The sequence below is a fragment of the Berkeleyomyces rouxiae genome (assembly GCF_048999995.1).
Source record: "Berkeleyomyces rouxiae strain 22BRR77 chromosome Unknown BrBRR77_ptg000008l, whole genome shotgun sequence".
Taxonomy (NCBI): domain Eukaryota; kingdom Fungi; phylum Ascomycota; class Sordariomycetes; order Microascales; family Ceratocystidaceae; genus Berkeleyomyces; species Berkeleyomyces rouxiae.
In genome coordinates this window covers 1,482,911-1,496,812 of record NW_027396498.1, presented here as the reverse complement: position 1 = coordinate 1,496,812, position 13,902 = coordinate 1,482,911, and the positions used below count along the sequence as shown (strand labels likewise).

At 51.0% G+C, this 13,902-nt stretch overlaps 3 protein-coding genes across 3 annotated transcripts; 2 read left to right on the top strand and 1 right to left on the bottom strand.

Moving 5' to 3' along the window:
- Nucleotides 1–44: 44 nt before the first annotated feature.
- BROUX77_006562 (uncharacterized protein) lies at nucleotides 45–1,301 on the bottom strand (the record flags this gene model as incomplete). Its single annotated transcript, XM_073751560.1, has 1 exon — nucleotides 45–1,301. The coding sequence occupies one exon, from the start codon at nucleotides 1,299–1,301 to the stop codon at nucleotides 45–47; it is 1,257 nt and encodes a 418-aa protein (XP_073603631.1).
- Nucleotides 1,302–1,603: 302 nt separating this feature from the next.
- Nucleotides 1,604–3,905, top strand: BROUX77_006561 (uncharacterized protein; the record flags this gene model as incomplete). Its single annotated transcript, XM_073751559.1, has 2 exons — nucleotides 1,604–1,652; nucleotides 1,765–3,905. 2 exons carry the CDS (start codon nucleotides 1,604–1,606, stop codon nucleotides 3,903–3,905), a joined length of 2,190 nt encoding a protein of 729 aa, XP_073603630.1.
- Nucleotides 3,906–9,993: 6,088 nt separating this feature from the next.
- BROUX77_006560 (uncharacterized protein) lies at nucleotides 9,994–12,686 on the top strand (the record flags this gene model as incomplete). Its single annotated transcript, XM_073751558.1, has 2 exons — nucleotides 9,994–10,150; nucleotides 10,201–12,686. 2 exons carry the CDS (start codon nucleotides 9,994–9,996, stop codon nucleotides 12,684–12,686), a joined length of 2,643 nt encoding a protein of 880 aa, XP_073603629.1.
- Nucleotides 12,687–13,902: the final 1,216 nt, after the last annotated feature.

Genomic DNA, 13,902 nt, shown 5'->3' with positions numbered 1-13,902 from the left:
CCGAGCGATCTTCTCTCCTTGGGGCTCTAGACGGCGACGTTCGCCTAGAGCTCTCCATTTCCCGACATGTCGCGGGGCACGGGCGTGGGCGCAGGCGCGGGCAGAGGCAGAGGCAGAGCCGGGGTCGGCATAGCAGGCTGGTAAAGGTTGGCGGAGCGGACAGGGACAGTGGTAGTAGGAGCAAAGTTTAGCGGGCAGTTCTGGCGCAGATGGCCAGTCTGCCGGCAGCGGAAGCAGGCGCGGTTGCGGCGAAGGCGCTCGCGCTCCTCGTCGGTCAATGGCTTCAGGGCCGTGGTGGTGATGGTGGGGGTCCAGTCCATGGCGTCGGGGTGGCGGACAGGTGCAGGGTTGGCAGGGAAGGACGGGGTTATCCTGCTGGAAGAACGCTCGAGGACGTTGCATTCCTCCAGCTTGGAAGAGACGGTAAACAACTCGGACTTGTAATCCTCGTAGGTGTAATCCGTCCTCGGGTTCGCCATGGCCCGACGCAGTTCTGGACAGAGGGCGGTGCGCAGGATAGAGATGCTGGCACGGTCGGAGTCAGTACCAGCTTCGCCGAGCAACTTCTCGAACTTGGGCAGGAAAAGAGCGAACGGCTCGTTATCCCGCTGGCGGAGGTTCTGGAGTTGCGTGGAGGCGCGCTCGGCAGCATACGGGTCGATGAACATTCTGTCCAGGTATGCGAGGAAAGTGGCAGCGGTGTAGCCCATCTCAAGGCCACGGGCAAAGTAAACAGCAACAAGGTTCTGGGCTTCGGTGGACATACGGGCAAAAAGATATGTGTACTGATCCCCATCGTCACCGATGGAGGGACCGTCACGCGCGATCTTTTGGCGGGCGTACATGGCCCAAACGCGGTACTCGGCTCTCTTGCCGCTGAACAGGGGAATGTCGGGAATCTTGGGCTTGGGGCGTTTGACAAAGGCGTCAGCTGTGGCAACGGGGACGGACGGAGTAGCAAGAACGGGGGGAGCAGGGGAGGCAGTGGCAGCGCGGGCAAAGGCCTGGAGATTGGCGATCTCCTGGTCCCGCTGTTGTTGCGCGCGGGAGAACTCTTCGCGCAGTTGTAGCTGTGCGCGTTCGTTGTCTGCGCGCAGTTGTTGCTGCGCACGTTCATTTTCCTCACGCATGGTCTGGAGGGCTTGGAACAAGTCTTGCATGGAGGGGCCTGCGTTGCTCGGGCCGGGGACAGTGGGGTTGGACATTGTTGCGGGAGGCGAGGCGGGGTCAAAGAAGACAGAGTTTTGAGAAGCAGCGTCAGAGTCAGAATCAGGGTCTTGAGGGGGGACGCGGTAGGACATGTGACGGTCACAGGAACGTTGGGAACGGAGGTAATTGGCGTTGGACGAGGGGACAAGGTGGGAACAGGGTCTGGTTCAAGGAACGTAGTCGAGGGACGAGGACAAGAAACGAGGTCGAGGAACGAGGACAGGGAACGGGGTCGAGAGGACGAAGAAAGATCTGTTTCTATTGTAAGGCTTTACGGTCTAAAGGAGAACGCTTTTAGAACAGCAGAAATAAATTAAGAAACAGATAAAGAGAAAAGACTAATGTACAAGAAAACGGGCGGAAACAACACTATCTATATACACGCGGTAGAGGCATGACGCGTACCCTTGACAACGGCGGTGTGCACACGGGTTTGGCAGGCGGTGAGTAACGGCGGTATGCAAGGCGGTGTGGACGGCGGTGTAAACGGCGGTGAGGGCGGAGCCTGAGCCTACCTCGATCCATAGATCGTTACACAACTCCGTTCGTTTGAAGCTTTGAAGAAGGCCCTTGTCTCTGCCCCGCTCCTTGCCACCTTTGACCCTGACCTCCCCACCATCGTTGAAGCCGATGCTTCCGGCTGGGCCCTGGGAGGTTCCCTCAGACAGCAAGGTGCTGATTCTCTTTGGCGTCCTGTTGCTTACTTCTCGCGAAAGCTCAGCCCAGCGGAAGTCAACTACCCTATCCACGATAAGGAAATGTTGGCCATCCACTCCTGCCTCCGCGCTTGGCGCTCCTACCTCGCTGGCATCCCGTTCGAAGTACACACCGACCACCAGAACCTTTTGTACTTCCAGAAGCAAAGAACCCTGTCAGAACGCCAACGCCGCTGGGCCCATGAATTGTCCGAGTTCGACTTTCGGTTAATTCATCGACCCGGCGTTACTCAAGTGACCTCCGATGCCCTTTCCCGCCGCGACCAAGACCTGCCCCAAGACCTCTCCGATGAACGCCTCCAGTCCCGTGTCCACCAAGTTCTGCGCCCTGACGGGCCCGACTTCGTCATTGCCGCCGCCGTTTGGGCTAAAGAGCCTGACAAAGACCCTGAAGGAACCCTGACCCTCGACCACGCTGCCCTAGATGCCCCTTTTGCTGACCCGGAACTCCAGACCCTCTGGCACTCGGCACTTACCCGTAACGAACGTTATTGGCAAGCGCGACAAGCTGTCCAAGAACAAGCCCGCTCGTTCCCCAACGAGTGGGGCCTTCCTTGGCAGATCAGCGAGTGTACCCTCGACTCCGCCACCCGTCTCCTCTGGCGTGACCGCCTGTGGATCCCGTACTACGAGCCCCTCCGCACTCGTATCATCCAGCAAGTCCATGACTCCACGCTTACCGGTCACCCTGGAGGATCAGCAACCCGTGATCTAGTCAGCCGCTCCTACGCTTGGCCTGGCCTCTCTGACGATGTCCGCCGCTTCGTTGGTAATTGCGACACTTGCGGTAAAAGCAAGATTTGGCGCGACCAGAAGCGTGGCCTCCTGAAGCCCCTGCCCGTCCCGGACCGTGCCTGGCAAGAACTCGCCATGGATTTCATCGTCGGTCTCCCTGAGTCCGAAGGCTGCACTACAATTTTGGGAATCACCGATCGGCTGTCGAAGAGTAAAATCTTGATACCGATGCAATCTTACACTGCCCCAGATGTTGCCAGAGCCTTTATAACCCATGTCTTTGCTCACCACGGCCTACCTCGCGCCATCACTTCCGACCGAGGCCCTCAGTTCACCGGTTTATTCTGGACAGAAGTCTGTCGCCAACTCTCCATCACCCGCCGCCTCTCCACCGCGTTTCACCCCGAGACCGACGGCGCCCAAGAGCGTTCCAACCAAGAGATCGAGACTTACCTTCGTGCCTTCACCGCTTTCCTGCAAGACGACTGGGCTGCACTTCTCCCCCAAGCCCAGGTCGCCCTGAACAATCGCACCGCTACTGCCACTGGCCTTTCCCCGTTTTTCTTTACCCACGGTTACAACATTGACCCCCTCGACTTGACTACCGACCACGAACCAGGCTCCACCGTCTCCCCCGCCACTGCCGGCCACAACTGGCTCGCCAAGCACCGCGACGCAACCGCGTTCGCCCAAGCCTCCATGGCTGTCGCCCTCGAAACACAGGAACGACATGCCAACCGGGGACGCCAGGCAGCGGAAGCTTTCAAAGTCGGCGACCGAGTCTACCTGCGTCTGCGCAACGTGCGCACCATCCGCCCCTCCAAGACACTCGACTGGCTTGCCTTGCCGTACCGCGTGATCCAAATCGTTGGCACACACGCCGTAAAACTCGACACGCCCACCGGTATCCACCCCGTCTTCCACGTGAGTCTTGTCCGCCGCGCCCGTGATGACCCTCTGCCTTCCCAAGTCCTAGCCAACCCGGAACCACCTGCAATCGCGCCCGAAGAAGCCTCCGGCGATTTAGTGGCTGGCGAGTATCTTGTCGACGAGATCCTACGACACAAGGTCGTCGACAAACGTCACAAAGTGCTCGTCCAGTGGACTGGATGGGCAGAGCCAACGTGGGAACCCTTGTCACACGTCAAAGACACAGCAGCCCTTGAGAGATACGAGCAGACCCACGAGTGCCCCTGGAAGTTGCCAGTAGTCCCCCGGAGGAGAGGGAGGAGGAGGCGATTGTAACGATCTATGGATCGAGGTAGGCTCAGGCTCCGCCCTCACCGCCGTTTACACCGCCGTCCACACCGCCTTGCATACCGCCGTTACTCACCGCCTGCCAAACCCGTGTGCACACCGCCGTTGTCAAGGGTACGCGTCATGCCTCTACCGCGTGTATATAGATAGTGTTGTTTCCGCCCGTTTTCTTGTACATTAGTCTTTTCTCTTTATCTGTTTCTTAATTTATTTCTGCTGTTCTAAAAGCGTTCTCCTTTAGACCGTAAAGCCTTACAGGCGCCATCGGTGAACCATTGTTCTACTCTCGCTTGTTGCTCAGCGTGAATACTCATGAAAATGCTGAGACAAATTGCTTGGGAAGACCCGATGACGTGAGCTGCGATTTGCGCGCGGACCTTCAACTGTTTAAAATATCTGGGGAAGGACAAAAGCTTTCCATCCCACTCTGGCCACGGTGCGTTGTAGCGGTGGTTAATCATCGGTTGTGAAGGTGGTAGGGCAAGTGCAGGCGCGGGAGGAGCCGGGGCTTGTAGTTTCGCGTGGTTCTGTAGTATCATCTGGACTATTGCGAGTTGCTGAGGCGTAAATACCTCTAATCCTGGGGTATTGGTGGGCTGCTCCTGTTGGGAGTCGCGGGGTAGCCCGGACAGAACATCTTCTGACTTGTCGTTCATCGTTAAAGTATGCTATCTCACGGCCTGAATGCGAGTCTTAGCTTCTTTCGTCACGTGCGGAACGTGGTATTCTTCGCTTAAGAACCTTGACACTTATGCAAGGTCGGCGGACTTCGTGTGGTGGGGGGACGGGAAGCTTCCTCACAGGCTTCTAAGAGAACATAAGGGGTAATGAAGCTTCCTCACAAGCTTCTAAGACAACAAGGGGTCATGAAGCTTCCTAACAAGCTTCTAAGATAACAAGGGGTAGTGAAGCTTCCTCACAAGCTTCTAAGATAAAAAAAATGTGATGTTAAAGATAATATGTGACGGGTTGTCTAAGTACGGAGAAAACTCATAGTTAGGTCCAATGCTGTTTATTATCTTTAACATAGGGAAGAAAAGAAAGAAAAGGAAGAAGAAAATCTAAACTAAAGATGGGGGAACTGGCTCTGCTTTATAGGCATTCAGGAATCCAGTTGTGTGGGCCCCACCAGGGCAACCAGCCCTATGACCCCTGTACAATAAAAGTGGGGCATCATCCCTGTACACAAAAGTGTGTCCCGACCCACTTGACACAAAAAGTGGGTCGCACCCTGGTCGACTAAAAGTGGGTCCACAAACCCTAACCCGAAAGTGGACCCAACTTCAAATCACACAAAAAGTGGGTCAACATGGATCAGCCCAAAGATGATCCAACATCGGGTCCACGACCCGTAACATCTCCCTTTCTTCCTCCTTTATTCTCCCTTTCTTCCTCCTTCATCCTACACTAGCGGTTCGCTAAATCTCATATCCGCTCTACTATGACGTCATATTCTCAAATTTTTGAAGTTCAAAAATTCTATGTCCGGGACAAGGGTTAGGGTTTACATGAATGTCACATGATCGCTTTACGTCTAGGGTTAGGGGTTTAGATCACATGACTCGATCAATCTTAGGGTTAGCACATGTGTCATGTGACCCATGTGTGTTCAGGGTTAATACCTGTGTCACATGACTCTACACTTTCAGGGTTGCATCTCTGATCACATGATTCTCCACAATTAGGGTTGGTCGCCTGGGCCAAAATACAAACTATTGAATCTCACCACACTTGTTCATCCAACCCTCAATCCATCAACCATATCAACCCACTTACATCCCGTCATCGCCTTCATCTCCTTGTTCCTACTTGTATCACTGCTTTTTGTCATTTCTCATCATATCTCGCAAATCCCTCTACTTGACAATCACCATCATTCTTCATTCATCATTCATCATTTCCATCCAACCTATGCTTGTGTCATTCTTGCCCTGTCATTCATACCAACCACTACACTTGCCCACTTACTTGCCCACTTACTTGTCCACTTACTTGTCCAACTATTCCTACACCCACGAGTCCACCTATCTATTAAACTACTTGTCCACCTGCTTGTCGACCTATGTAATAAACTACTTGTCCACCTACGTCCAAACTTAATTGTCGAAGTGTGTGTTACAGTACTTGTCGACCTGTCTGTCAACCTAATTGTCAACTTATCCTGCCACTTATCCACTTAATTATCCTGCCTTTTGTCAACTTGCTTGTCAACTTGCTTGTCCACTTGCTTGTCCACTTGCTTGTCCACCTTGTTCTCAACTTGCTTGTCCTGATACTTGATGACATACCTGTTACACACCTTGTCCGCCCATGTCCCACCATAAATCTCCCGTCAGTTGTTCACCTATTCCTGGTCCTCTTTGTCCATCCCCTTGTCCACACCATTGCCACATACTACACACAATCTTGCCCTATGCCACTGTACCCCATGTCCTACCCTGTTAATCTGAATCAACCGACCGCAGCCTTATCCTATGCTCAACACTGAACCTCACCATCATTTCCACTACCTGTAATCAGCCTTTGTTTTCCATATCTTCTGTCGCCTGTCAGTCTTGCCTTGCATCTCAAAACAAGAGAGTATATACTGTACCTACTGCCACTACAGTTGAATCTAAGTCCACGTACCACAAATATACTCCACTGTACTGTTTGTCCTTACACACTAACAAACTGCATCGTCACTTCTTCAAACCCGTTAGTTCGTATCTGTTATTTACTGCAGTAGTCTGTTAAACAAAACCCTCGCCTTAGTTCATTTTTGCCTCAGTCTGCCTGTCTGGAATCACACAATCTGCACTTTGTTTTGTTATCTTGAATATCTACGTGTCGATAACTTGATTCCCGGAAACACCGCCCCGACCATCACCAGACGTTTACCATCGTTGCACATCAGCTACTTGTATCTAGCGCAATCAAATCAAATAATATCAGTAAGCTCAATGACGTTGGGCCATCCCTCGAGTTCACTTTGATTTCTTTATTTAAATCTCCACGTGCTTGTCACTTGCCTTACGGGATCACTGCCTTGACTACTACCACACGTTGAACTTCACTGTACCTCAACGATTTATAGCCCGGGAAATTAGACTGCATTAATAAGCTGAGCACTTTCTAGCCATCCTCCGAGTATACTTTGATGTCTCACTTCAAATGTCCTCACGTTCGTAACTTGACTTCAATGATCACCACCCCGATGCCCACCACACGTTGAGCTTCACTGCATGCGGACCACTGATCTCCAGTGCAAGCAATTTATACAAATAAGCCCATCAAGGCTAGCCTATCCTCTGGATGTATTTTAATTTCCTGCTTTCATCGTGTTCATGTCTGTGGCTTGACTGACGAGATCACTTCTCTTAACAGCACGCATCCTGCGTTCGACCTTACTACACTTCAACTACTCATCGTCAACGTGGTTGGGGTATATCAATGAACTCACCAAAGTTTGTCCACTTTGCCAGTATGCTTGGCTTTCCCAGTTTAAATCGCCTGATTTCTTTAACTTGGTTATTAGAATCACAGGCCCGATCACCACCACACGTCCGACGTCACTGCACCTCAACCGCTTGTTCCCTGCGGAATCCAATTATACCAATAGCCAGATCTTGCTCGGACCATTCCCTAGGTCTGTTTTTATTTTCGTGGTGCAGTGTCGTCATGTCGTCAAATCAATTTCGGCGTCTCCACCCCGTGCATACCCCGGGTCATCCCACCACGTTCGCCTTCACAGCACATGAGTTACTTGTCGCCTCTACATTTCAACTATACTGATAGCTTTCTCTCATTCTGCTGGTTTCCCGAGTCTAGTTTGCTTTTCTTCTTGCAATGTCTCCGTCTTTCGAAATGGATTTTGGCATCACCACCACGTACACACCTCCAAACACCACCACACGTGTACCGTCACAGCTCAACTAACTCTTGTCCCCTCTGCAATTCAATTGTATTTCCGTTTGCACTTTAGTTTGTTCATCCTCGGAGCATAGACTTTCTTTCGTCGTGCATTCTCCCCGTCTTGTCAAGTCAATTTTCGTATCACCACCGCGTTCACTGCTTCGAACATCACGACACGTTTACCGTCACAGCACATCGACCACTTGTCGCCTATGAAATCCAATTATACCGGCGTGTGTGTATCACTCAGCTCATGCTCTGTGCCCAAACTTCCTTTTGTGATTTCAATCCTGTGTTGTTCGCAACTTGACTTCCGCATCACCACCCCGCTCACTACCCCGATCACCACAACACGTCTGCCTTCACTGCATCCCCACCACTTGTCACCTACACAATCCAATTACACCGATATGCTCCCCCAAGCCAGCTCATTCTCCGAGTATACTTTGCCCTCTTGCCTTATCACTCGTCATGATTGTCACTTGCCTTGACCTCACATCCGCTGCTCAAAGGAGATATTCAATTCCGGCCACCACCCAACTTTCGCCTGAGACACTTTACCAACACCAATATCAATCTCCAGACTATACTCAATGTCCCTTTTGTATCTTCGGACACATCTTGCTTTGTCTCTGTAACTATGTCTTCTTAAACTCGATGTTGTGATATACCAATTGTCTTGTGTGCACTCCCATTTGTGTGATGTTCATTATGCCGGCCTTGTTCTCTTAACCCTACCCAATATTTGTCAATGTGCAATGGCTACCAACAAGCCAAGCAAAAAACGAAGTCAGCCAGTCTTCTAACTTTTCAAACAACCACCACAGCTGCACCACGTCGCTCCAAAAAAAAAAAAAGCATGAATACCACAGCAATCATTCCAGTGGTTTATCTTCATTTTGAAACACCTTTTGTTCATTTTAATGCAGTTCTCGTGAGTGCATCGAGCTGTGAAGACAGCCAATTGCCTCAATCACTTCCAATAGGAGTATGTTATTCTCTGATTCAGCGGATCCCTGTCGCATCCCGTCGGCTGCCATGACCTGCAATTTTGCATTCCAGATCTTTTTTTTTTTTTCAAGCAACTTGTAAAATGATGATCCCAAGACCATCACCATAACCCCTATCACGTGACTACACAACCCTACAACTTATCCTAAACACCGCAGACGACAAATATGATTAAAGGGAATGCCCTAATCTAACAGCCCCTTTATTCAGAAGTATAAGTAGCGCGCGGCTGTCCAGGAGGTAGACATAAGTGATAGACCTTAATAGATAACTTCAACTTCATCCAAAGTGCCGTTCTCCACATTCACTGCCTTTTGGAACCTACACAACTCAGACTTTTTGCGACTCACGACCCCACGCAACAGACTTGACACAATTGAGCCGCTCCAAGGTCTTTCATCAAATACCACAGCTGCACCACCTGATCAAATAAGCCATAAGTCCGTCAGAAGTCAATCAAGACAGTTATACTCACTTTGCAATACCTTTTGCTCATTTTAATGCATTTTTCATGCGTGCATCCAAGTGTCGATACATTCAGTTGCTGCGTCTATTTGCAAACTGGTTATACTTGTCTCTGATTCGTCAGACCCCTGTTACCGCCCCATTGTTTCCAACTTGCGCAGAAGTTTTGTTTGTCAGATCTTTTTTTTTTTTTTTTCAAAGAACTCAGACTTTTTCTCGACTGACCACCCCATCCCGAATACTTTGTCGCATTTTGTCGCAGTTGAATTGTCTTCGAAATCTTCAAACAACCACCACAACTGCAAATGTGCTTTAAAAAGTCATGGTCTAAAATAGGATATCCCTACACACATCAGCTTCAATCTATGTCTCTATTCACTACGTCCTATACTACGAAGACCCAGTACTTGTGATCCAACCTTAACAATCAATTTACATGGAAATACTTGTTTGGAGCTTATATTTGACGTTTTTAACCTTCCTAATCGGGAAACAGCGACGGACATTTGGTAGCTCATTGATACACTAGGTGGAACCTTCAAATGGCTAAGGCGCAACCCCAACAGCGCTCTCCCGGCAACAACAACGGATGCAACCGCTATTCTCACACATGTCAATCTTGCCACGATCATCAACTCTCTCGCATTTAATTTTTTGCACCCACCCCTTCTTTGACTACAAACTGGCATTGATTAGATGATTCACCATGTCCCAAGACCCACAGGAGGAATTAAAAACGCTGAGACGGCTACTTGAGGCAGAGCAGCAACGCCGAGAGGATGCAGAGCGGCAACGGCGTGATGTAGAAGCTGTCAACCTCTCTCTCCGAGAAGAGCTAAACGAAAAGGCCCTCGTGCAGCTAGGTACGGCTCCTATTAACACCAAAACTCGCCCGTCTGCTAACATCGTCAAGACCAGGACCTTAATGGATATCTTCAGTGCGTCCATGGCCTCAACTTCAGTCTCGAACGCCTTGTTCCTACTCTACCAAGATCCCGACCTCAGACGCTATCAGAGGGGGAAAAGTCCAAGGCAACGACATCTGGCCGAACGAGCATTGTAGGGAAATACTACCCGCACAAGATGCGCACATGGACAGACTTTGATGACATATGCCGGCAATCATTTGCCCGCATTCAGGCCGCCCTGGGCCATCAACAGGTCTTCCCGTCTGTTATCAACATGCGTGCTATGGCTCAGGAGATTGAGGATGAACTTCCCCGCGAATTCTCAGGATCAGAATCATTTCTAAATGAGATGAAGACGTCCCAGTTCATCCACAAAACTCTCCAGATACCCGTTCGGAGGATCCTCAACGAGTACCTCAAAGCTAGTGGCCAACAGAAGAAGGTCTTTTTTGACAATTATACCTCTAGATGGGGGCAGAGATCAATGCAGACCTCGGCCTTGAGCGGAGATGGAGAAGAGTCCGGGACCCAGGTTGCTGCCAGACCGCCACCCAAGACACAGCCCGACTGCTATGTGCTTGCAACCGACACCATCGCCTCGCTCGGAGACATGAACGATTTGGATGACGACAGCAATGCAAATGAATTTGGCGAGGAGTTCCGAGGTAGTGGCACTGTTTACAACGTCCGTCGCATCAGTTTAGCAGAGCATAAAGCCCTCTATCGCCTGCGTGCGGCAACTATGTCGAGGTACGTCGACGGTTCTATACCCGAAGACTACATGGTACAGTTGGCCCGCATTGCCTCCAAACAAGCGACAGGAGATGAACAAGAAGAAGTAACCCGTCTAGCCGAAAGGGGCGTCCCCGGTCAAGTGTTTTACGCCCGCGCACTTACCCAAGCATTCCACTATATGGTCTCTTCAGGTGTTGAATTCGGGTACATAGCCACTGGCGAGACCCTCTCCTTCCTGCGGGTGCCAGCTGAAGACCCGACCACTCTTCTCTATCACGCATGTCTCTTCCCCCAGTATGTCTCTACCCCTGGCTCGACAGAAAATGACGGGCAACTGTCGGATGATGAGAGGGGCCGCCTCGCCGTGTCAATGCTCTCGGCCATCACTCTCGTGGCCCTTGAAACGACACCTAGCCAAGTGCGTGAACGTGGCTTCAATCTTTCGCAGCTGACTCGCTTTCCCGAACTGCCGGCTTCCAGCACGGCTGCATCGAGCCCGGGAGGCAGCTCAGCGTCGCGCAAACGACGTCGCGGTGAGGACAACAGCCAAGACAACACCGATAACTATAGTTATGGGGACGACGACAATAGGCCCTCTACATCGAGCAACATGGACATGTCAACCGGAAGACGCCACCAACGCACCTCGCCGCTCAAGAAGCAATGGAACACGTCGGACGCTAACAGCGACGCTCCCGTTCAGACGTATACATATGCAGGGATGAAGAGGAAACGGGGCGAGGATAGAGTGGTGTGGGCCAAACAGCGAGCGAAGCCCGGTTTACGGCGGTGGGACGTTAATGGACGTAGGCCAAAAAGACCGACGCTGCCTAGTCAACATGACCCGTCAACGTTCCGACCCATCCGGCCCTTTTGCACCCAGGGATGCCTACGCGGCCTCGTGCATGGCGAAGAGATGGACCCCGACTGCCCTAATGTCCTGCTGCACATGCAAGCGGCACAGCGCGATTCTGGGTACCTGCGGGCATCGGTTGAGCACGCGTTGACGCTAGACGAGCTCTGCGAACTAGTGCAGTTACAGCTCCTATCCAACGCCGAGCAGGACTGCGGCTGCATGCTAGAGCGGGGCCTGGTGGGTGCAATCGGCTGCCTCTTCAAAATCACCGTTACGGGGTACGGATATACGTTCGTGGCCAAGGGCGTGGAGTCGTTCAACAGCTACCGACTGCTACGAGAGGTCCGTGTCTACAAGAGGCTCGCGGAGCAGCAGGGGGTAACGATACCAGTGTGCCTCGGCATAGTCCCACTGCTTCTGCCGTATCCCATGACGAACGGCGCACTCATAACGCACATGCTTCTGATGTCGTATGCGGGTCTAGGGCTGCACAGCCGACGTGCTCAGCGGCTCGCCGAGATGGGTCATGTCGACCTCGAGCACGAGGAGGAGCGCACTCTTAGAGAGCTCGAGGCCGTGGGCCTCATCGATCGGGACCACACAAGTAATGGAAACTTGACCTGGAGCCACGAGCTGCAACGCGTCATGAAGATTGATTTCGATCACGCCTTGGTTAGTGGGTCAAAGGCTCTCAGTCCAGATAGCAAGGCGAGCCCGTCAACGAGTCTCGGAAGCTCCCGCTGCTCTCAAGAGCTTCTGGGCTGCATCAAGGCGAGACTGCCCAGCGGCAGGACGGGATGGGATGATGGGGAGCGTGATCAAAGCCCTTTCAGGTTGCTACGAAACTTACGACCATCCGACGCTTTCATCGCCAGTTTGCTAATTGACTTAATATTGTGACCAATGCCGCTGGGCATCATGACTCTCCCACTTACCACAGGTATGAAAGCAATGCCACCTCTTATGTTTTTGGATTCACTTTCATGTTTTATGTTCTAGCGAGCTTTGATATTTCGCTTAATTAAGTTAATAAAATCTTCCATTCACCGTCTTCACATTTTGTCTAGCGGACACAAACGATTTGTCATGCAAAGGTGCGTGCAAGGATAAACTTGAGTTATAGGACATGCTTTGTCGTTAGGCCAGCATTAAATTCATCAACCCGCTACCAAGTACCGAGGATATCTCTCATGAACTCATCGTGTATCGCTGGCTCGTAGGTATACATCAAAGCTACGCGGACGGCATCGGGCAGAGTCCTTCGTAGGTGGGAAATCTTCATTTTATCAGGCCAACCCTCGCATTCAGCGACGTGCATGAAGTGGTACACTTGAGAAACGTGGTCCGTTGCAGACTGAATATCAGGTCCTTTCCTCTTCATCTAAAAGATAATAAACAGCATGCGAAGGGTGTCTTGAACATGGTTGTTTTATGAGCCTGGCTGGTCATTCAGATGGCGGGCAGGCTCAGAAGTAGTAATTGTCTCGTCACACTGCACGGGAAAATAGCCAATTCTGCCCGGACTCTTCATGCATGTTTACAACATACAAGCATTCCATAACAGTGTATCAAGAGAGTGGTCGACGGTGCTTTTCTTGTGGGCATTGCGAACATGTGCCTTGACTACCTATAGGTACGGCGAAGCAAAGCTAAAGCAACTATCGCAAATGCAAGCAAAGCCAGGGGATTGGTCAAGGTGCTCTGATGGTGGCCTTGAACTCATTCCGCTCCTTTGAAGTACGGAGGTCGTATGTTGCAAACAGATATAACAACACTTTCAAGGGTTTGCCATTCAAGTTTTGCGCTTTACAACGAAGATAGGGTGTCTCAGGCTGTTTGGAATCGCCAGAAATACAGATACGGCACTTGCGGCAGACCAAAACGAGATGTTCATCGTTGTATATGAAGTCTTCAATGAGAGCCATTGCGATTCTTCATTTATGGGCTAGCATATTCAGTATGACCTCGGAGTTTTTCATAGTAAACATCTATTGCGCTTACTGAATAAATGCGGTGGTTATGAAAGCACTCGTAGTAGTAATCAATGGAAATAGTAAAAGTTGGTGAGGTTCATTGTGTGACGATATATGATTATCTTTACAAACATAGTCGCATA